At 39.4% G+C, this 25,120-nt stretch overlaps 1 protein-coding gene across 1 annotated transcript; it reads left to right on the forward strand.

The window, feature by feature from the left end:
• The first annotated feature begins 40 nt into the window (after positions 1–40).
• Positions 41–24,294, forward strand: ctnnbl1 (catenin, beta like 1). Its single transcript, XM_089012770.1, has 16 exons — positions 41–181; positions 617–823; positions 1,162–1,268; positions 1,376–1,515; positions 2,109–2,206; positions 4,689–4,782; positions 7,537–7,628; positions 7,996–8,068; positions 8,570–8,628; positions 8,916–9,064; positions 10,704–10,885; positions 15,282–15,379; positions 16,672–16,752; positions 20,561–20,698; positions 21,898–21,970; positions 23,681–24,294. The coding sequence occupies exons 1-16, from the start codon at positions 152–154 to the stop codon at positions 23,767–23,769; spliced, it is 1,710 nt and encodes a 569-aa protein (XP_088868896.1). The 5' UTR covers positions 41–151; the 3' UTR covers positions 23,770–24,294.
• The last annotated feature ends 826 nt before the right edge of the window (positions 24,295–25,120 follow it).

Genomic DNA, 25,120 nt, shown 5'->3' on the forward strand with positions numbered 1-25,120 from the left:
CAGTCTCTCCGCTTCGCGGCATCTCTTAACCGTTTTACGGCATACGTGTGCGACTAGCTCGTACCCGCTCCATTATTATTACGGCATAAACAGGCATTATTTGTTTCTGGAACTGACAATAGTCTCGCGTTGAGGTTTCAGACCAGGAAATATGGATGTCGGAGAACTCTTGAATTATCAGGTAGGGTACACGATCCCCCCCTCACTCAGTACTCTTGAATGAACCTTGTGTTGCTGACACTTCCATTGAGAGCCCATTGCGTTTATCACTGCTTGCCAGTCGCGTAGTCTCCTTGCAAATTGTTTTAAAACCATCTCGTGTGGCGCACGACGTGACAAGAAAGCACGTTATTTGTCTATTGTGTTGTCTTTGGGTTAATTTTCACTAACATGCAAACTCAAACCAGATGAATGATTGTTCTTTATGTAGGTAGAAAGTCTCTGCTCCACAATTGAAGTTAAACTTTTAATATACGTAACTTCAAGCAGATCCCAAAAGAAGATCGTGATCATGTTTGGTGTGGTGCGAAACCTACATTACGCCTACTGCGCTTATCAGTTCGGGGAACCTTAATGTCATGCCGTGTCTTTGCTCATCGCATCTCTCACCGTGTAGCCCGACCGAGGAGCAACACGATCCCGAGAGGATGGCGCAGGAGAGGAAGATCTGAGAAATGCAAAGCATCCGAAGCTGTCCAGTACTAGACACAGGGATGGCACAGGATCGGGTGTTGAGGGAGGCGCTGAAATAAAAGAAGATTTGACTGTGGATCGCAAGAAGATTTTGGAGAAACTGATGGACCAGGATGAAGACGATCCGGAGGTACATGCACATATTTATGTACAGTAGAAGTCCAGAAGTCGAATTGCCATTGTGTTTTAGATTTTAGAATTTTTCCAATATAGATATAAATATAGTGAGAGAAAGGTTACGCCACACTTGGAAGGTCCGAACATGTTGCTTTTAATCCTTTAGGAAGTGAGACACTTTCTCTTTTCCAGTAAAATCCTCCAGATAGTGTAGAAACTCTGACTCCTTTCACATAATTAGTTTGTGTCTTTGAGCTGGCAGCCATGTGTCGCCTTCTTCTTGTTTCACTTTCACGCCCCCCCCCCCGCCTTTTCACACCCCCTCTGCTACTTCCCTTCTGTATCCAAAAGGCAGAGCCAGTCGATGAGAGCTCAGTGAAAAAAATGATCCTGACCTTTGAAAAACGATCCTACAAAAATCAGGAACTCAGGATTAAGTTCCCCGACAATCCCGAAAAGTAAGGCCACCAAGCGCCATCCTTTCAACCGTTATCAATTTTCCTCAACGCAAACACAACAACCTCTCCTTAATTAATCTCTTGTTTTTTTTTTTGCCTCCGTCCAGGTTCATGGAGTCCGAACTGGATCTAAATGACATCATACAGGAAATGCACGTGATTGCTACCATGCCTGATCTCTATCACCTGCTTGTGGAGCTCAACTCTGTTCACTCGCTGATGGGTCTTCTCAGTCATGAAAACACTGATATCCTTTTCTGGGATACATATTGTAATTCGTTTGTTTCTTCTTGGCCATTTAGAATGAATCCCAAGAGAAATTATTCAACATAGCTTTCTGGCTTTTGTGTTCGACTAAACAGCATGTTTCATACTGAGTAACGACCTTTTATTTATTTGTTTATTTGTGTGTGTAATAATTTTGGCTGTGTGCTGTGAGATCTGTCTAATACTTAAGGGGAAGTCAAGTAAAAAAAATATCTTGACAATAATCTGTTTCGTGTGCATTCAGATTCATATTACCATATTTGTGGAATATGAATTAAGACAAAAAATGTTTATTCATCTCATCGGATGGCCATTGTGCCTCTTCAAAAGTACCAAAACGCTCAATTATTGACTAATCACCTCTCTTAACCCCAAAAACAGGCAAGCAAAAAAATGATGATTGAATATGGGCTGCAAATCTTTTGAACGTGAGAGGAAACCAACACCTTGCAAGAAACCCAAAGTCAATCCCAGAGCTAGGATACAGATATGCTTTGCTCTCACAATTAATTTAACATGAAGAAAAACTCAGCCCAAACCAATTGTCGCTCTATTGTCCTTAGCTTTATCTACATGTTGCCATAGCAGTGGTGGACCTACTCCAAGAGCTGACGGACATTGACACACTCAACGAGAGCGAGGAAGGTGCCGAGGTTCTTATAGATTCTCTGGTGAGTCTACACCTTAAAGGACAACCGACACAATTTTTTTGTTTCCTAACTGACATCAGAAAAACGTTTTATAGCATCTAAAATACCCAAAACACGCAGTATGATATTTTTAGTCAAATGCAAAACACCAATAAAAATTACTTAAAGTGTCCAAAATCTGCAAACAAATTGAGCTGCGAATTGGGCATTTTCAGAAGGTCCCGCCCCCAGTTCGTGACATCATACCAAGACGTCTTGCATTGCTGGAGAATCCAAACAATGGTTTCAGATTCGGAGAATATGCTTTCTTGTTACACATCCAGTTATGGATATGATTCAAATACAGTAAAGTCTCGTTATATCGATAGTCCCGGTTATATCGATACTATTTCTATGCACGCACGGAGAAAATTACATGCAAACAGGGTCGGATATATAGATAGTCCCGGTTATATCGATATTTTTTCGGACTCCCTTGAATATCGATATAACGAGACTTTACTGTAGTTCTGAAGAGGAAAGCATACATGTTTGCAATCGATTAAAGAATTTATTCCGTGTCATTTTGAGGCATCTGGACTGCAATGTATCGTCTCAGAAAAGGGGCAGAAAATGGCGACCTCTTGTAGACATGACAGTTAGGCTGATAAATTCCTTATATGGAGCTTGCACACCCTCTTCTGGCTCAAAACAAGGTTTTCAGACCAAACAAGCATTGACGTGATGGAAGGACTGCTACAATGTGTCCTTTTTTTCGGTCAGGGGCGTTCCTTCAGTGACGTCACGTACGGACTCGTCACCAACTCCAAAACAGGACTTCCTGAATATTCAGCACGAGTCTTAAAACGTAAAATATAGCTATATGCGGTGGAATCTTTGTAAAATACGCTCAGTAGAAGTCATTTGAAGCCATTTTACAAATTATGGACACAACTTGTCCGGAGACGTCGGTTGTCCTTTAATTGTACATGCGGGGCCAGACATTATTGATTTTAATATGGAGGCTGAGGGCTGGCTGAAAATTGACCACGGCCCACATTTGGCCCCCGAGCCGGACTTTGGACATGATGACATAGAGAATCGTCGTCTGATGAAATACATTCGTGGGGAGAGGAAGAAAATGTAATATTAAATAAATAAATCAATCAATAAAAACATACTGGATTACAACAAATAAACCCCCTTTAATACATGTAGTGCTTTGCAATTTTCCCTCTGACTGACAATCATGGTTACATCATTGGGGGATACTTCTACAGGTCTTCTGTTCTCTTGTCAGTTTCCTCTGGCTTGGCTTCTTGGCTTGATGTGATATTGTTTAAAACAAACATGCGGATTTGCTTTTCCACGCTCCAAAGGGAATAACTACGACATAAAAATGAAGTCCATTTACTGGGCAATGGAGCGATATAAACCCAGGTCGTCTTTTACAACATCCTGCAGGCGAGAGCGTTTCAGAACGTCAAGGTTTGGTTCGGACCCATTTGTCTCTTCACTTGCTGTAATGCCTTCAAGTCCTCTGTCCTTGTTGCTGGAAGGCCAGGTGGCACCCTTGATAAGATGAATCAAAAAGATCCCTGACCGTCCCTGGTGGCTCATAAATCAGCGTGGATGCTCTGTCTCCTTTGTGTGTAATAGTACTTTTATCCAGCCAGACGCTGGATAAAAGGCACCCTTTGAGATTTGTGTGATTATCAGTCTCCAATCTTGACTGTTAACACTCGCCCATTTCCTCAAGTCCCGATCTTAATTTTCATCTGTGTAATTTACGCAGGTGATTGTGGAGAAATGGTTTTGATTTGGCTAGTTCTGTACATCGCTGCTATTTAGCATTGAAGTCACGTGTTGTTTGATTAACGTTCGTGTTCTAAATGCTGCATCTCATCCTTTTTTCAACTCATTCACTGCCAGATGATGTGCAAAAAGGTGTCCACTCCAATGCCAGAGTTTTTGTCATTTTCACTCAAATTGCAGGACCCACAGAATATTGAGTTGATGGATTACATAAACTTTCAAAACAGCGTTAGAAACCTTAGAGTCTAAGGCTTAGACTCTCTTGTTTCATCAGAAAAAAATTGTTAATTCCCAAGTTATTTGTGTGTGGAGTTATCTGAGCTCGAAATGGGGGCGTCTGTACAAAATAAAATCCATACATATTGATTTATATAGCGCTCTAACAACAGCTGAAACTGTAACAAAGCGCTAACATGGACAAAAGACAAATGGTGCCCCCTCGTGGAAGGGGAAAACGCTGCCAGAGGTCTGACCAGCGCTTTATCAGCACAAGAAAAACCAAACCGGGAATGGCGCTCCACGTCGCACTTTTCAATTCCAGAATAAATTCGGGAATGGCAGCGAGTGAGTTAAACAAAACAATGCATTCACATGAAAACTGTTGTCAATAATAACCCTTAACCTCTAACGGAAGAGAAAATGTGAATGAATGTTGCTGTCACACTGAAATGTTCAATTTTTTTGACCCCAAAACAAAATTTCTGTCTAGCTGGAAGGCCAGGTGGTCGCATTACTGGTGCAGAATATGGAGCGACTGGATGAGCAGGTTAAAGAGGAAGCTGATGGTGTCTTCAACACACTTGGTAAGAACTTAAAACGTTTTCCTTTCTTTCTCCATTCCAAAGATAAAAGCCATTCTGCTTCACACGCTACAAGTGAGCATTTTATAAAATGAATGTGATGAAATTAATACATTGTTCAGAAAAACAAAATGTGCGTCCACATTCGCCCAATCTCCTGGCTTTCTACTCTTTGTGTCGGGGCAAGTTTGGCGCTTGCAATTTTGTGCTACCCAAGCTCCACGTGACCTCTGTCTTGCCGGCTGACATGGCTAATCATGTTGCAGAGCGGCAAGTTCACTTTGTGTCCGGTGCCAACACAGCACATACCATTAATCATCACCTCCGTGGTAGCAAATAAGAACAAACTCTAAAATGTCTGAAGTCGGGGGCGGGGGTGGGACAACCGACATTATGAGCTCCCTCTTTTCAGCACCAGTTAGCAATTGAGCAGCAGGATTTCGCACCAACTTGAGGCCTATGAAGGACTACAAGATAGCAGCAAAACAAAGTTCATTACAGTAATTACAGATGAGATGTAACAAAGGACATTGATTAGAAAATGGCGAAGTTTTAACTTAGTCACAGAGTCTGTGTAAAATGTGGGTTTCACATAAAATCAATCGTTTTAATGTCCAGTCAAACCTGGGTTTTCAACCATAATTCGTTCCAGAAACCTGTTTGAAAACCGATTTGGTTGAAAACCGAAACATTTCTCATTCTAATCAATCTAATCGATGTCTGCTTTAAAAAAATATATATATATCGTGATTGAACCATACAAAACACACCTGCTCACATTGGAACGCTAAATGACAATAATGCGTAGGTCACGATAAGACGCGACACGAGGAAGCGGAGAGGAGTCGAGTGGTGCATTCAGATGCACTCAGTTTGGTCGAGAACCGTAAACCAAGACATAAAAAAAAATGAACTTTTTGGCCGGAAACCGAGATGTTTGAGGTTCGACTGTACATGGATTTTGATGGCTAGACTCAATAAGGTTTGACAAATGTTCCCTGTAACTGTGGTGTGGATAAATCCTGAGAGAATTTCAAATTCTACCCAATACAGACACACGCACACATGTATGCATGACTCCACCCCACAATTAAAAACAAAAATATTGAACTGTATGAGTTATGTGCGACACACACAAAATTACTTGACCTAAAAGTGGGCTACCAAGTCCTTCGTCTATATTTAACCTGACACCACTCAAAACTTTTCGAACTCTCAGCTCTTTTTTTCATTGAATAACTCCATCGACATGAGGCCTTTCTTTGCCGTCAGATTGGTCGAGGTGTACACGTACGTGCGTGCAGCGTATGTGTTTGGCTCCAGATGCGTGTCAAGGGAGCAGCGCTTGTGTATCGTCTATGCAAGTGTGTGCCTTTGCGCGCGTGCGTTATGGAGGCTTCACTACGACTTTTGTCTGTTGTCTGCTGCAAGCCTTCTGTCCTCCGGGAGTCTGTTTGTCGACTCCCTTTGAATCCCAGATAAAGGCCTCTGCTTCTTCTTGCTTTCAGTCAGCAGCAGCCCTTTCGCCTCGGTTGTTTCCTTGTTCGTATTTTCCCTTTGTCTCCATTCTTTTCAAGCATTCCTGATTTTATTGTTTGTTTATTTTGCTCCTATTTCTTCATTCGCCATATTTACGGTCTACTTGTTCTCCACGCTCCCATAACTTTCCACCCTTCATCTTTCCACCCTCCCTTCTGCTCTAAGCCTACCTCAATTCGGCTCCTTTCCTCTCCTAGTTTAATTCATTTGTATTCCCTTCCCTCATCGCAATTCCACATTATCACTCTGTCGCTTTCTGCAGTGGTACGCTCTGATGAAGATATCAGGTGGCAGCAGCCTCTTTCTAATCTAAGAGTGAACTGGGACCAAAAAAAAAAGACCTTCCATCTTGTATCCCTTCATGATTACCCCTGAAAATCTGTACCTGGGGTCTTTCGTTCAAGGCCTCCATAGAATTTAAGGCATATTCACAAACGTACACCCGCCAGACACTTGTTGCCACTGACTGCTACAGAGAAGAGACAATCATTTTTGACAGTGTGCAAAATATTTCAGATCTGTACTGTACCGAATGGATGTTTCTTTGACACAGCTTTGGTGTGTGATACCTCCCGACAGCCTGTAAAAAAAATAGCTGCATGTCCTCTACGTGCAGCTCATCTGTGACATTTTTTTGATGCTCGGTTATGCTTGAGAGAATCAGGATTTGTACCAAAATATATCCAGCCCTTGCAGTTATTTACCATATTTTCCGGTGTATAATGCGTACCGGAGTACAAGGCGCACCTACAATGAATAAAAAAGGTTTTCCAAATATATGTACATTTATCAAGGTTCTTCAAATATAAGGCACACACCACATTATAAGGCGCTACAGCATAGGCTGGGGTTACGCACGACTTCTTCTCGAGGGGGAAATGGAGTCGGTTGTGAAGTCACATTGTGGCTCAATGTGATTTCACATATAAGGCACACCTGTGTATAAGGCATAGGGTCATCTTTTGAAGAAAATCAAGGCTTTTGGGTGCACTTTATACACCGTAAATTACAGTAATATTTCTCATAGGCCACTTTGGGGTTACGTCTACCCCTGTAGGGACGTTATGACCGGAAAATTCAATAAATGTTTATGTATGACTGCTTATACACAGGAAATTACGGTAATATGACCCGTTGCCAAATACTTCGGGGACTTATGACAACAGCAGCTTTGAAAAATGGATTTTAATGTTTCCTCGCGTTGTTTTTGTCCCTCAGCCATTATAGAAAATATGGCCGAATTTAGACCGGGCTTGTGCACAGAAGCAGCTCAACAGGGTCTCATGCAATGGCTGCTCAAGAGAATTAAAGTAAGTCGTAGGGCTCTCACTGTTTAATATTGTCAGAATTCATTACTTCACTGATTATTCCATCACACTGTTTTGCAGTAAAAATGTGTTCCAAAATCATTTTGTTATTGATTACTGTTTCTTAACTGATGACATGAGTTTATTTATAATTACCGTATTTTCCGCACTGTAAGGCACACATAAAAGCCTTCATTTTTTTTTTCAAAAGCTAATCATGCACTTTACAATCCAGTGCGTCTCATAAAGTTTTAAAATATGTTATTTGTTGAACGTGTGCCTTGTAGTCTGGAAAATACGGTAAATAATACACACAATGTAATTAATAATGGTGTGAGCTAATTCAAGTTTTCTCATCTTTTCCTGTTAGGCAAAGATGCCTTTTGACGCAAACAAGCTTTACTGCAGTGAAATTCTGGCCATCTTGTTGCAAAACAATGACAGTAAGTGTGTCACAGTCGCTCATCTGTCTTTGCAAATGGCGTTCCACAGCTTCTTGTCTCTTAATGACCTCTCGTGACAAAGTCTCGTTATTGTCGCCGCGTTCAAAACTACCCTCAAGTTTTCACTTTTTATCATTGCGTCCCATCGCCTCTTGATTGTATTTGCTTCACTAGATATCTTTTAATCTCCTAATCTCAATTAAGATCTTGATTATTTTTTTCTTTCTTGTCGTCTGCTGTGTTTTCCATTTTATTACCTACTCTAACTTGTCATGTAGGAGGTGTCGGGCCCACGAAAGTTTCTCATTAATAGTGCAAGACTATTCAGTCATGTCACATTTCAGCATGATCACCTTAATCCTACTTTGGATCTAAACTGATTAATATAAGGTGGAAGAAGACGAAAGACTTGCCTGTAGCAATTAAGAGTGTCATTTTAAAACAATGATAGAACATTTTCCTTTCCTTCTCTCACTCAGTTTTTCATTCTCTCTTCCGCAGACACGAGAGAGCTCCTGGGAGAACTGGATGGCATTGATGTGTTACTGCAGCAACTATCCGTAAAACTCCTTTCAAGATGATTGCGTTTCCTGTGCATTCATAACCTGAAAATTTCCACATTACCCTTATTATTATTAGTATTATTATTATTTTTACAAACGCACATACCAATCTTTCTTTTGACGCTATTGCCCCTAGATATGAATTTAACCTAATCACAAGAATGTGACTTTATCCGATGAGTCGCTCAAATTTCTCATGCCACGTTTTCCACAGCACCAGACTTAGTCGGCTGTATTTGCAAGTGATATTTTTTATAAAGTGGTTCTTGTCAATCTTCTTTTAGGTGTTTAAACGTCATAACCCATCCACAGCTGAGGAGCAGGAGATGATGGAGAATCTCTTTGATGCATTGTGTTCCTGCCTAATGCTGCCAGCCAATCGGGATCGTTTCCTCAAAGGGGAGGGTCTTCAACTCATGAATCTCATGCTTCGGTGAGTGAAAATACAGCATGAAAACTACTCAAAGTCAAGGCCCGGGGGCCAAATGTGGCCCACCACATCATTTTATTTGGCCCGCGAAAGTAAATCAAACTTGTGAAATTCCATGATGCTTGCTGAAGTCCGAACCAAAATTTCAACTTGTGCCATGAAAACCACAATAACATATAATAATCATTATTTTTGACTTCAAATTTGAAAACTAGTTATTCATTAATTTGTTGTGTGTTCTGTATGTAATACTATGTGGAGGGGATTAAACATTCGAATGGCTTCCCAAAATTCATAATGGGCCCCGAGAGGAAACCAAAACTACAATGTGGTGCTAAAATCTCAGCCAAAATGTCTTATTATCTTGTGTAATAAATAACGTGGAGATTTTGCAATAAATTTGTTATTCTGTTAACATTCACCAAATCAATCATTGAAAAAAATATTACAGTTGATTTGACTGATTTCAAAATTGGTGATACATCAATTAGTTGTGTATTAGCAAGCATACATAAACATTTATTGAACGTCCTTGTTGTAACGTCCATAAAGGTGTAGGCGTCACCCCAAAATGGCCCACGACAAAAAATACCTGTAGTTTGACATACCTGGTCTACAAAGATAACAGAAAGGGAAAACGACAGACCGACTGTCTGTTTCGTTATAGAGGTAAAAAAAATGGAATGCTAATTTTCCCTTTAGCAAAACTAGTGATGATGACAACTTCTACACCATTTTGGAAGATTTCCCAGTTTTGATACTTGTGAAGTGATAATTGCCACCCAGTTTCATCCGTTCTGGGTGTCACTGTCATCCCTGCCATTTAGATGGAAAATAATCAAATAGGTTTGCTATGTGGTTGGGTTTTGACCGGGAATGGTTAATTTCACCTTTCAACACAGCTGCTCATATTTGTGTGTTTGGATACTCACAGTCACTTTATGGGGTCAAAATAATATTGTTGTTGATACCTGAAGGTTTTAAGCCAAGTGTCAAGCGAGTGAATAGGCTCATTCCCCATGGGAAAATGCGCTTTATATTGCCGCACCTCTGGCCTCTCCAACCGTCCATCATACCTAATGTTTCTGTCTGGAGAACCATACTCAACTGCCTGAAATATGTCCTCCTCCTCCCAAGGTAAATACTGCCATCTGTCATTTGTTGCAAAGCAGGGAGACAAACGGCTACAGATCCTTTGAGGACGCGTGCACTCAAAAGAGAAACGCTTAACGCTCAAAACGTGCTGCTTTTATAAGCAGATGAATTGCATATATGTGTTTTTATTTATTCTGGGAGCTACTTTTCCATTCAACTCATCTTCATAATTAACTGACAGATACAATAAAGTCTCGTTATATCGATATTCTCGGGAGTCGGAAAAAATATCAATATAACCGGACTATCGGTGTATCCGATTCTGCTGCATGTAAATTTTCTCCTTGCGTTCATAGAAATAGTATCGTAATAAGCAGTACTATCGATATAACCGATATCGATATAACGATATCGATATAACGTGACTTTACTGAATGTAATAAAAAGCTCATTTATTTATTTATTTATTAATCTAGAGTTTAAAACGTCAGCAGCATGCCGTTACATTTGATGACAAAAAAATGCTGTTTTTCTGTATTTAATTTAGGGAGAAGAAAATGTCCCGAACGAGCTCCCTCAAGGTTCTGGATCACGGGATGATCGGACCGGAGGGAGGAGACAACTGCCATAAATTTGTGGACATCCTGGGTTTGCGAACCATCTTTCCGCTTTTCATGAAAACTCCCAAGAAGATGAAGAGCTCCGGTGCTTCTGAGAAAGAACATGAAGGTCAGTTACGTTTTGCAACAAAATAATGGTTAATAGGTTTTGTTACTTGACCAAATGAATGTGATGACATGTCGAAGGCTTGACGAGAATCAAGTAGAATCCAAATGGAAAAATAACGCTTGCGGGCACTTCCTGTTTCGGCTTTGTGAACGTTTATCCGTCGTCACAACGCTGTAGAGATTAGTTATTTTGCAGCTTCATTCAAAAGTAATTAAGATGTCTTGCCTCTCCTTCATTTCCTTTTTACATTCATTGCCTCTCTCCGTCACGAACCTTCGAGCAAGATTGATACCCGTGAAATCCTTTTCTGAAATTGACAACAGCGCAAAATAACAGACGTCTGCACACAGACTGGCATAATTAATATATGTTGCAAATGTTTTGGGAGGGTGAAAAAAGAGGATAGTTCGGCATGATAAATTGCAGCCATCTTGATGAGTATTCTTTTCCAGACGCTTCATTTTTTTCTGGTTTCATTTCAGCGGTGTGCATATTATTTTAGTATCAGTGAAACGAGAGGAAGTTAAGGAAACAGCAGATTATATAATGAATGATGATTATTTAATGATCTATGTTTGCGGATAGGAATCAACAAGGGTTCAGTTGTCATAGCTCGGCCACTTCAAAAGTTTCTTTACTGTTCCAAACTCACACTTTTTGAAAGCAACTAATGACTCTATCCTCACCCTTTCTTCTAATAAAAGTAGCAACCTCCAATTTAAATTGCCGACAACCTTCACGTTAAAGGAAAAAAAATATTGTTTGCGTCCAACTGATGAAACTCTAATGCTCTAAAGTTATTTGTTGCCGCGGGCCGCATTGTAGTTACGGTTTCCTCTCGGGGGCCGTTATGAATTTGGAAAATCCAGTAGAATGTTTATTCCCCTCCGCATATTACATATAGAGCACGCAACAAATTAACGAATAACTAGTTTTCACATTTGAAGTAAAAAACAAATACTATTATTGTGGTTTTCATGGGACAATTTGAAATTTTGGTTCAGACTTTAGCAAGCATCGTGGGACTAGACACGCTTCATTTGCTTTCGGGGACTGAATAAAATGATGTGGCGGGCCAGATTTGGCCCCGGGACCTTAACTTTGACACTTGTGCTTGATTTTGACACAATTGTGAAGGATTTGGAATAGGTCAAATTTACAAAAATAGAACCCCTCCATCTCAATTCTTGACAAAGAAACATTCACTTACCATCCCGCCCATTTATCTCTAGTATGTCATTTTTGATATTAGCCAATATTTTATTGAACTGTGGCACCAAAAGCAGATCAGATTAAGGCATCATCCCGAACTCCATATTGCAACTTTTGTCGCATATCTCAGATGAAACCGTCGAGTCTCCTTTTATCATTCGTGTTACTGTTTGCTTTGTAGATAGCGTTTGAAATGACGCAAGTCTGATCGCTATCTGTTATATCAAAACTGCCATTCTGTGTAATCCTATTATGGTTGTATATGTAACACAAAGAAGGATTTGCTGAAAATCCCGGAGTAAAGACACATTTAATTACGTGTGTGCCTTTTTTTCCGGTGGGAACTGATCATATTTCATGTTGGTAATCTCATGCGCTAATGAAATAGAGCCCCCTCGCATTTGTTGTAAACGAAAGGTTTAACATATTATGTGCAGTTTTTAAAGGCTTAATCATGTCTTTTGTTCCCTTCTTCATTTTCAGCGGGTGGGGTCATGGTACTCGTGTGTGTTTACATATTCCTGCCCCTCTCGCATACATAATTATTGTGGTTATACGTTTAGCGATACAGCAAGAGATTTTGTAATTATCTTACGGTTAAATAGTTTCTGGTACTTCTCTGCCAATGTCTAATGCTTTTTTAAATTAGTTAAATTAAAAGTATCACTAAGTAACATCACTCACATTTTTTGGAGAGAAGGACAGTGAGGAAAAGTATGCAATGATGCATGTGTTATGATGGGATGCTTTGTTATTATTGTTCCTGAAATGTATATATTTTATTATTTGTTAATCAAACCTGAAGTAGCAGTCTTTCTTGACTATTGTTTGTAGGATGATTATTGCACCACTTGGATAAGAGCAGAGTTCGGTCTGGCTCCTGTTAAAACTCGATTATGCTTTTGAAAACGGCTGACATACCACCCTGGTGCTGAAAGGCTGGTTACTCTTCCCGCAGGTCACAAATATTCCTGGCTTTGTTTGTGTCTCTGTGAAAAATTGCCACTGACTGTTCAGAACTTTGCCATGCCTCTTATGCCACACAATAAAACCACTGTGTGTTTATTATTATTTTTTTGCCCACAGTTTAAATTTGGAATAAGAACAAACAGACAGTGAACACTTTCTTGGAGTTGTGAACATTGGAAAGGTCATTTTTCAAGCTTTTAAAGTAGTTCACGATCACGAAAATCGGCATAGGAAATATGCTGATTAACGATTAGCATTAAACAGTGATTGAAGACAAGTGTTTATTTAATTTTGTGCACCCTGGAGTCCACTGTAGGTATCGCTGAAAATTTGCAAGATACGAAGTACAACGAATAAGCAATGAATCAAAAACTAATTAATGATCATCTTGATCATTATTTTTGAGAGGGGATTTATCGTGTAGAGACATTTTTCGTTAATAAATGAATGTTGAACTTTATGACGCCAAACAAAACATTTGTCATCAACACGTTTGCCTATTTTCTGACAAATTTTTCCGACTTGCTCATTTGTTTGTCTTGTGTTTTGAAACACCAAAAAAACATCGATAGATTAATAAAATGTGAACATAAGGTTGTTTAATTCCCTGACATGTTTCGGCGTGTACTTCCGCCTTTGTTACAAATTAGATAACAAGGAGACAGTATGAACTTTACTCAACCAATATGTATGTATTGTATTGTATTGTATTGTATTGTATTTCGTACAGCCACCCCGATTTCAAGCTCAGATAATTCCAGACCCATATAATTTAGGAATCCATTCTTTTTTTTCTAATGAAAGAAGAGCGTGTAAGGTTATCTTACGCTGAATTGTTTATAAAGTCCTAAAACTCAATATTCTGTGGGTCCTGCAATTTGAGCGAAAATGACAAAAATAACCCTGGTACTGGAGTGGACACATTTTTGCAACATGGTCTCGATGTGCAAATTAGGTATTGATGACACGCTTGTCTCAGGACAGATTGGGAAACAGTTTTATGGCCAGCCTGAGCCTGTATACCGTTAATGCTCTCCACGTCTGACAATCTTGGCGAGGTTAGTTTCCAACTTCCTGCCGACTGTGATCAATAGCATTCTGTTCAGAGTGTGATGGTGGCCTCACCAATTACCGCTCAGACCAAATCAATAGTTTTTTTTTTCACCCCCTGTCTCAAAATGACAATTGAAAATTCGAAGTACCATGTGTGGGTTCATGGTTCAAAGAATATTCCCAGAAAGATATTTTACGGACTTGGAAGTAATAGTGGTGATGATGTATATCACTGTGCCGTCATGCAGTCCATGGGCTGTGGCAACAATAATGCAAACAAATCTGTGGCTAAGTGGACTCATCGGTTTGTTGTTGCAACCTTCGGCATTTGAAAATTGCATTTTTATCAATTCAGATTTCATACTATCGGTGACACTGTTTGACAACACTTATTATTATTATTATCAAGCAAATCTTAGGGATTTTTTTCAATTTGATCACAATGCACTCACTTATTTGATGCTATTTTTTCCTCCCTTCATGTCCAACTAAATTCTCAATGTAAACCATGGTTGGTGACTACCAGTACTTTCCGACCTTAGATCTCTTGAGCAAGCGAACCGCGGAAACTGTCGAAAACAAAACAACTTGTTTTAAAAGCAGAAATGGGATTGATTCCTGTGCTCTTGTTGCTTAGCAACAGTAAAGCCTGGTTGAGTGAGAATATTGACCTCTTGTTGAAAAAGTCCAATTGCATTTTTCTCCCTGCACGCTGGACTTTTAGAGATTGTGTTCTTCTGCACTTGTGTGTACAATTGTTTAGTCAATGTCATAAAACGGATAATATCATTGTCAGCTGCTTGTATGACCTGTTTGTAAGACAAGATAAGAAAAGCCTTTGTCTCACAATTGAGAAATGTGCAATTTGTAGCAGGAAAATTTAGGAAGGAAGAACGTCCAAAATGAAAAAACTATTTGCGTGTACAAATATAAACTTAAAAAGTGGCAATTCTGTCTCACAAAGATTTGCACAACTATTTACTTCTCGTCACCTTGATGTCAATTTTGATCATATCTTTCCGACTCAGTCAATGTAATGCAAAAGTTGAAGTGTTTTGTCAAGGATTTGCTTTTCAAAGGGGGAAAATTGGGACTATGTACTGATAAAACAATCATTTTACTTTTGTCTTCCTGTGTGTATTTTTTTCTTTTCGTTTTTTAGAGCATGTCTGTTCAATTATCGCTTCCATGCTGAGAAATCTCAAGTCCCAACAGAGAAGCAGACTCCTCAACAAGTTTACAGAAAATGACTGTGAGAAGGTCTGTAGTTGTTGATCTTTTCTTTTTTTTTTTTTTTTTTTTTTTTTGCATTTTCTTTCCTCATTTGTGCAGTCTTTAGCGTCTGCATCTGTGATCAAAATTACTTTTTGGTGTGTTGCACTTGCTGAGGCGTTTGTGGCATGTGCCGACAATAATAGATACATTTGAACTCCAAAGTCAAAAGTGCCCCAAAAAAAGTGTTGCATTAAAATAAATTGCTTTGTATTCAATATTGCTCATGAAGAAATTAATATCCTCCAATCAGGAGCATATAATGTGCCATTATGGTATAAATACAGATATCAAATGGACATGCACTTCTATTGCACATGGTAATGGATTCTGGATGCATTTATTGATTAATTTTTTTATCAATAGAAATATATTTTATATTCAACAAACTGTGGTTATTCAAAGGGAAAATGAGAAACAAAATATTCATTCAAAGCCGTTTGTTTCATATTGTGAAGTCCACCGCTTTATGATAATAACTGTGTCATGTTTTGAATTTATTCATCCTAAATTCTCCACTCAAGCCTCGAAGGCAAATCAATTAAAAACTATGGCTCGATTCCAATGTTCCCTCTCAGATTTTGCACGCGGGTACTTCTCTCACCCTTGCTGCGGCGCATTACTGATACGCCTCATTTCCGCACTCATTCCCTTTGTATCCACCCCATTTTAATCTACAAACAGGACACCACAGTATTCCCTCTACTCTTCCAAATAAAATCATCAAACCTCATTTTGCAAAAGCATACTTGAAATCTCTCCAACACGTGTGAAAAATCTATTGTTTGCTAAAGAAACCAAGGCTAAATTTACAGCTGCATCTGTTATGAAAGCACTCCACGTATAAAGACGAGTTGAGTAACGGGTTTCGAGTGTCAACCATTTTCACAAAACCTTTAGGTTTAAGCTCGAAAGCGAAGAAATATGGAAACGCAGACGAGAACAGCTTTATCTGTGCTGCGTCAGAGTCACCATTTTCAATGTCATTGGTTGATTGTGGACACAGCTCTTTTCTCCAATTATGTGGGTGTGCGCACTTTTGCAATCATATGACCTCTGATTTTATTTTTGTTGAGTTGTAGATGTCAACAAACAGCATATATTCAAAATTTAATTCCATTTGTTTTCTAGCCATATCCTCTTCTTTTATCTTGTCTCATCTTTATACTCGCATCCATTCCCTGATGCAGCCCTGTTTCTTTTTTCTCCCCATTTGGCTTGTGTATGCCGCTACACTCGCTTTCTTTTTTTCCCCCGCTTCAATTTCTTTTCCTCGCCAGGTTGATCGACTGATGGAGTTGCATTTTAAGTACCTGGAGGCTGTTCAACAGGCTGACAAGAGGATCGAAGGGGAGAAACATGTAAGCATTTCGCCTTTCACCTTCCATCCATTCCATGCTCTCTCTCTCTCTCTCTCTCTCTCTCTCTCACAAAAACCTTTTACAACGGGCATTGTGCTCCTTGTGGTTGGAGAAAACACCTTGAAGGCACCGCTATTTTATGTGAAACATTTCCATGTTTTGCTGCAAAGATTGCGATATGAACAACAATCCCCTGTTGTAAAACGCTGGATGATTTATTAAAAAAAAAAAAAAGAAAGAATGTAAGAAACCTTTGGTTGTTCTACCCAGTATCAAAACCTAAGCTTCATGGAAAAACCCGACGAGTCTCCTTGATAACAATCTGACATGTTGAATGAAGGGAATGAAAAAAATAAAATAAAATGACACCCATCTCCCAGGCGCCTATTGAGCGGTTTCCAATTGTGTCACTGTAGCTGTTGAATAGACAGACGGATGGAGACATGTTCCAAGATAAGGTGGTCAAAACTTGACAGAAAATAAATAAAGGAAGCTGGAGCTGCTGTGACCAGATGAGTTTAAAAAGAACAGAAAATATGCATCAGATGGAGGAAAGTAAACGACGTTCAAGAGTTGAAGAGCATGTTCAGATGACAGAAAGATTCATTTGTCAGTCAGACTGAGATTGCCTTGAAAGGCCAGACAGGTTGACATTTTATCTTCCTTCTCGTTCGCCTTTTTTTCCTCTCCCCATGCGCCTCTTTTGTGCTCTTGTTTCTTGCCCCCCCTACCATAAAATGGCAAAAGGATGATTTGTGTGCGATAAGGTATGCGTGTGTATCAGCATCTTCAAAGCCACACAGCTATATTTATTTGCGCTCATTTTCAACTCAACCAGTGCCAGATTCGGCCTTTATTATTTTTCAAAAATACACCGGATCCGACTGACACAAGTAAAAATATAATCTTATTATGTTACATATTTGACGTGAGATGATAATCTACCTCTGCCAAGTAGGTCATGATTTTATTCGTGTTAGCTTTTATCGCTTTAACTGTGTTTGTTTTGTTTGTTCATGACTTGATGAATATATTTCTAATTGACGGATATGTATACACTGGCCAACCAGCATATTTTGACTGCTTTTGGGCATGTTTTGTCATCCCAGCACAGAAAAGGAGACGCGATTGGAAAATTGTTGGCTCTGAGGCATTTAACACACGGAGCTCTTGTCTATCGGTGAAGCTCCACTGCATTTAAAAAAAATGTCAGAAATCGTTGTCATCTCTATGACTGGCAAGATGGTAACGATCCCATCCTAGGTACAGCGCGTCCGTCCGTCAGTCCGTCCCTGCAGCTGAATCGTGAGGCTTCCGTTGTTATTTTTAATCTCTTTGTTGCACCTTTATCCCAGTAAGCCAGTTTATTTTCTAAGAGCTAAACAAAATGGATTTCTTTGCTATCTCGTGCGAAACCAGTGGAAATCACGCTGCAAAGGAAAAGCCACTTCCACCCATCCCCAAAATAAGCTACTTATTTTTCTACCATGGTATCACTGTACTGTCCCTCTCCCATCAGTATTGTGTCATTTTAAACTTAAAGTTACTTTACAACGTGCTGTGCTTTAGATGTAATGTAACTGACCTTCCTTTCACCTCCATTTCTTCTTTATTTTAACTCATTCAAATCCATACCTGAATTTATTCTGGAATTGAAAAGCATGATGGGGAGTACCATTCTCGAATTGTGTTAGGGTTTTGTTTTTTCTTGCGGTGAGGTGTGCTGATCAGAATCAGAAAGCCTTTAATAGTTCCACAATGGGGAAATTTGCAAGATGGTAATAATCAAGCGCTGGTCAATGTTTTTCCTTCCCACGAGAGGGCAGCATTTGCCTTTTGTTCAGACGCCCTCATTTCAAGCTTGGATAACTCCAGACCCATATAATTTAGGAATTAACTATTTTTTTTTTTCGGATGAAAGAAGAGAGTTTAAGGTTTCTTACGCTGCATTGAATATTTATGTACTCCTAAAACTCAATATTCTGTGGGTCCTGGAATTTGAGTTTAAATTACAAAAAAAACCCTGGCACTGGAGTAGACACATTTTTGCATGTCTGGCAGTGAATGAGTAAAGGAACCCCTTGTTTAGACAGTAACATCTCTGCATGTTTTGCTGCCAAGTGACAAAATGGTGTGAGGGTTGCGGTGCAATTTGTAATGAGAATTTCAATTGTAAAAAGTAATTAAGTACATAGAAAAAAATGAAAGAAAGAGAATGCAAGAAAAAGTCCAGATTTCAGAATGACCTATTAGCTGGGTACAAAAAAAAGCTCGAATGATAACTCTGACTATTTTAACTGACTCTGAAAAACGTGACGTCGACAGTCGACCTGTTGTTTTTCATTCCAGCAAATATTTCTCTTGCGCTTTCCGCAATTGATTGAGTCATGTTAATGAGCTGAACTGCAAAGCCATAATTGGGTTCTGCGCCATCATCGATCTTTAAGGACAAGGCTGATTAAATCCGAGGGATGCAAATGTCACATGTGACGCCATTAAGCTCATCGCCAAAGGCTATTTGTTTTTATCGGGCGAGCTTTGAAAAGTTGCCCTTTTTTCTTGATTTACTGCGTTTGCCTTGTTAAGTTGTTTTCACAGGAAAAACAAAGTCACTCTCTGGCGGACTATAAAAAAAAAAAAGAAAATAAATAAATAAATAACAATCACAATTTGGATTTCTATGCACCGCGCATACTCGCTAGCGACTTTTTTGATACATCCGTGATTTGAATCGCTTTATCCTCACACGGGGTTGGGGTGTGCTGATTTTGTCTTCAGACACCTTTAGCGTGAATAAGAACCAAAAATCACGTTTACATGATGAAGGACTTAAAAAAAAAACACTTAAAGTTAATTTTCACTCTTTCTCTCTCTCCACTTAGAAAGTTAAAATGGATTTGTTTGCACGGCGCTCCAGTTGGCTTCCGCACCGTCTCCCCGTCACGTCTGCTACTTAATCTCTAATAGTGATTAATGTTGCCCGTATGTGTATTGGCAGCAGCGTGTTATTGGCATACTGACAAGATTGTTAAGATGGATAACGATGCAATTGCGAGTAGCAAATGTGGACTGACCGTGTGCCGTTGAGCAGCAAAAAAAAAAAAAAAACAATGGAGTCGCGTGTTCGGTCAGTGATGACAATGGATTTGCCGAAGAAATGTAAAACAAGACGACAATTTAAAACACTGCAGTTTTTCCTGTGTAACTCTTTTGTTTCCAAGCGCTTTGTTGTGTTGAAAAGCCCGTTAATTGTAAATTGTTTGCCTTGCGGGGCTCCCTGTGGGTGCCGTTGTGTATTCATGCCCACTGCTTTGTCAATGGTCACCGATAGGAATAAACAAATCGCTCGCTGCAGTACGGGGATTTTAATTTTAAATTAGGAAAGAGGATCTGCACGTTGCAGCACTGTATGGAATGATTTTCTTATAATAGTATGGTCCGTGGTCACAGCAAAAGTTGCACGACAAACTGAATCGTACAGAATTGTGCTTATTATTCCGACTGTTTAGCGTTGATAGAGGTTTGCATGATGGGTGCCATTGTAGTTTATCAACACCTGCGTGCCTGTGTATGCGTTTAGGAGATGGTTCGGTGTGGCGAAATCCTTGATGTTTTCAGACCAAACAAGCACAGCAAAATGCATTGATGTGAGGACTGCTACAATGTGTCCTTTTTTTCGGTCAGGGGCGTTCCTTCAGTGACGTCACGTACTGACTCGTCACCAACGGACTTGTCACCAACTCAAAAACAAGAGTTGATGGGTGCCATTGTAGTTTATCAACACCTGCGTGCCCGTGTATGCGTTTAGGAGATGGTTCGGCGTGGCGAAATCCTTGATGACAACATGGACGATGAATTTTACCTCCGTCGACTGGACGCCGGGCTGTTTGTTCTTCAGTCCATCTGCTATATCATGGTGGAGATCAGCAACTCGGGGCTATCACAGGTACAAACGTCTTAAGATGTTTTATTTTCTTGTCCACGTATAAAGAAAGCTGCAATTGAAAAAAACATTATTGACAAATATAGTTTCTCAAACAAGGCAGTCTTCAGACTCGCAAAGCCGATACCGCTGTTGTTGAAGTTTCCGCTGTATTAGAATGACTTTTGGAAAGCTAATGCCACATACGGTACTGGATTTGTAGTTGTCAGAGTACATGAAAGCTCTGAAGAAACATGCCTTTTTTTCACTATTCCGAACAGTTGTATGTAGCCTGTCTGTAATACGCTTTCCTCAAAGAATTACTATAACCTGCTTTTGAGAAGCTGTTCACCACTGTCCCTGAAAGTGGTAACATTTAGCTTATACTGTATTGATTTAAAAAGAAATTGCCTTTTATACGTGTTATCACTTTGTTACAGTTTCAGCTGTTGTTAAAGCGCTTTATATAAATCAACATGTATGTATTGTATTGTATTTTGTACAGCTGCCCCCATTTCAAGCTAAGATAAGTCCAGACCCATATAATTTAGGAATTAACTCATTTTTATAATGAAAGAAGAGAGTCTTAAGATTTCTTACACTGAATTTATTGTTTATGTAGTCCTCAAACTCAATATTCTGTGGGTCCTGCAATTTCAGTGAAAATGACAAAAACCCTGGCACTGGAGTGGACACATTTATGCATATCGTCTGGCAGTGAATGACTTACGTTTGAATTCAGCTCAAGTACCTCGACTTGCCTCTTATTTACATTTCATTGCCGCTTTTCAAGTAACGACCTTCACATTCAGTATCATATTTTCTGTACTGTAAGGCACACCTAAAAGCATTAAATTTTCTCAAAAGTCGACTGTACATTTTCCGATACACTAAATTTAGGTATACATATTCTGACACCTTGGATGTAGTTTATTGAAATTTTTGTAAAGTGTTTTTGTTACAGCTGTGACGCTTGTGAAAGCACTATATCAATAAATCTGTATTGTATTCTCTTTAGCAAAGCGAATATAAGAAGAAAAAAAACAACCACAGTCCCTATTGTAGCTTTTATTCTATCCTGTTTTTATGAAAACAGTTTTAAAATATTCCATTCATTGAAGGGTGTACCTTCTACTCCGAATCGCCTTATAGTGCGGAAAATATCGGTAAGTTGTATTTTAGAGGTTTGACCCCTTATGTATGCTCTATCTGTCTGACTTCAGCTGCAGCAGAGGGTCCATCAAATTCTCAATTTAAGAGGGGGCTCTGTCAAAGTTGTGCGCCACATCATGAGAGGTGAGTCATTAAATGAACTCAGCAAGTCACCTGCAGTACCACCAAAAGAGAGTGGACATAAATCGTCCAGAGAGTGTATTATAGGTGTTCAATTACCTGACTGTCTGTGTCAGGTAATTGAACACCTATAGTACACTGTCTGTAAGTAAAGTAAATTAGTAGACAGTAGTAGACAGGATGAACTTAGTAAAACGATATATTTTGTGTAGTTTTATGGCTTAGAAAATTATAAAGTAGAAAATTATGTTTTATGGGGACCTGGGAACGTATTATTCTCATTTTAATGGTTTCCTATGGTACATTAAATTTTGGGATACACACTTTTTGCCTGACACACTCTGTCTGGGAACCAATGAAGTTCGTAAGCCAAGGTATCACTATATATAATTTGGCTCTTCCGGAAAACAAATTATATTGGGGACAACATAAGCACGGATCTTCTTCGCCATTGATGGGAGAAAACATTGTAAAATGTGTAAGGGCACAGAAGCACTAACTCACAGGAGGACAGGAGACTTGTCTTCTACCCGTGCTGCCACAACCGCGACTCTTCTTCGGTTAAACAATCAACGAACTGCAGTGTGTAAAAGAGAAACGGAAACGGGCCTGACGCCAGCAGCGATGTTAGATTTGTTTTTTTTTCTCTCCACTGTGACATCTGCCGTTCCTATATCATTGTGTGATAAAGCTGAAGAGGCTCCACTCACACCCCCTCTGGCCCTGGAGCGTGTAGCCGGGGTAGATAGAGCCATCCGTCACGCGTGGCGTTGCCAACATGTCAACGTGCCAATTGTCATTGTGTGTAGAAACGTGTTGCTTTTGCTTCTGATTGCATCTGTGCAGCATTTGGTTTCTTTTTTCGTTTGTTTGTTTGTTTATGTTCCTCTCAGTGTGCAGCGCACATTTTGCGTCTCTGATTGTTGTCTCACTTCATTCATTTTACATGATCAAACCTGTCAGGAAGAATGTTTTTTTTTTTTTTTTTTTTTTTTTGGGACTAATGTAGTATCATATTTTCTACATAATAACGCACCCCGGAACGCTTTTTTTCCCCAAAAGGCACCTTTTGATCCAATGCACCTTCTTTAAAGGACAACCGACATCACTTTTTTGTTTCCTAACTGACATCAGAAAAACGTTTTACGCTCTACTCTAGTTTCCTTTTTTTTCCTCTTTCTTTTGTTCTTCCCGTGGCGTGATGTGTAATTCTTTCCTCCGAAGATAGCAGAGACCCCACTGAGGCTGCAGCTGCCGCAACCTTCTCTTTTTGCTCGCCAATCTCTCTCTCTCTCTCTCTCTCTTTCTCGCTCGCTCGCTCTCTCTGTCTGTCTCTCTCTGTCTCTCTCTCTCACTCCGTCTCTCTCTCTCTTTCCCTCTGTCTCTGTCTCTCTCTCTCTGTCTCTCTGAAAAATGTTTGACTAACCTTAACAACTCGAGTTGACATTCCACAATTGAATGCGTTTGTTCTTCATCCTTCTTTCTAACAACTCTTTTTTTTTTTTTCTTCAAATAGCTTTCATTGTGCTTTATTTCTTTCCTCGATCCACCACTCGTGTTGGTTCCCAAATCATCCGGAAATGAGTTTAAATGTCTCTTCAGTGCTTCCCGCGGCGCTGAATGTCAATGGCCTTAATGTATGGTTACCATCATCCACAAGATGTCCGCCTCTGGGGGGGGGGGCTGTCTTACCTGTCTGTGTCTTATTTGTAGAGTACGCAGAGAGCATCGGGGATGGCAAGAGTGATGAGTTCAAAGAGGCGGAACGCAAGAGGATTATGGACCTTTTAGAAAACTTTTAACATAACTTTTTTTGAAATTATTTTCATAGGAATGAGACATACACACACAATTTTGTTGTATTTGGGAGACCAAATGACAAATGTCATGTTATCAAAATTTCTGCCTTGCTTTTTCCATGGTTTCCTCATTTATGTTCCAATCATTCCTGCAGTGAAAACCCTCAATGTTATTTGATTGGCATTGTTATTATTTTTTTGTATATTCAGCTTGGCCAATATGTGCATAATGTTGGTGATGAATCCAATTTAACAACAAATTGGTAATGGGAGTGTTAAAGTAAATTTAACTTCTCAATACTGGTGTTATTTTAACATGCATGGCGTGAAATTCCCATACTCATTATTTTGTGTAATAATGTTATTGTAGACCATGTCTAGCAAAACAGTTAAAAGTCTGCAAATAACCGCTTAGCGGCAATTTTTGTCTCTCACTTTTTCTTCTTTTATTTTATTATTATTTTTATTTTTGAAGGGGCGGGGTCAAACTTGTCTTTTGGATTGAAGCTGAAAATATTTTCAAATAAAACATTTACTAATAAAATCTTGCTGGTGTACTTGCGTTGTTTGAAGAATGCTACAGTTTATCTGACTCAATTATTATTCTTAAAGGACAACCGACACCACTTTTTTTGTTTCCTAACTGACATTAGAAAAAACGTTTTATAGCATCTAAAATACCCAAAACACGCAGGATGATATTTTTAGTCAAATGCAAAACGCCAATAAAAATGATGTTACTCATCCAGTTATGAATATGATTCAAATAGTTCTGAAGAGGAAATCATACATGTTTGCAATTGATTAAAGAAAAGAGGCAGAAAATGGTGACCAAGCTCCCTGTGAGGAATTAATCAGCCCGTTTCAACAGGCTGATAAATTCCTTATATGGAGCTTGGTCGCCCTCTTCTGGCTCTTTTTGGTGCAACATGACGTTTTCAGACCAAACAAGCACAGCAAAATGCATTGATGTGATGGAAGGACTGCTACAATGTATCCTTTTTTTTTCGGTCAGGGGCGTTCCTTCAGTGACGTCACGTACGGACTCGTCACCAACTCAAAAACAAGACTCCCGGAATATTCAGCGTGAGTCTTAAAAGGTAAAATATAGCTATATGCGGTGGAATCTGTAAAATACGCTCAGTAGAGTAGAAGTCATTTGAAGCCATTTTACAAATTATGGACGCAACTTGTCCGGAGATGTCGGTTGTCCTTTAAAGTTGCACATATGGGATGAGCAAAGTTATACCTGAAGCTGCTTTGCAAGCCAGACATGTGTCAGGGTTGTGTCAGGAAGGGCATCCGACGTATTTTTTTTTTTGCCAAAACAAATATGCGAATCAAACCTCTGAAG

Source organism: Hippocampus bargibanti, linkage group LG01 (genome assembly GCF_051943395.1).
Source record: "Hippocampus bargibanti isolate YZ-2025 linkage group LG01, ASM5194339v1, whole genome shotgun sequence".
Lineage (NCBI taxonomy): Eukaryota > Metazoa > Chordata > Actinopteri > Syngnathiformes > Syngnathidae > Hippocampus > Hippocampus bargibanti.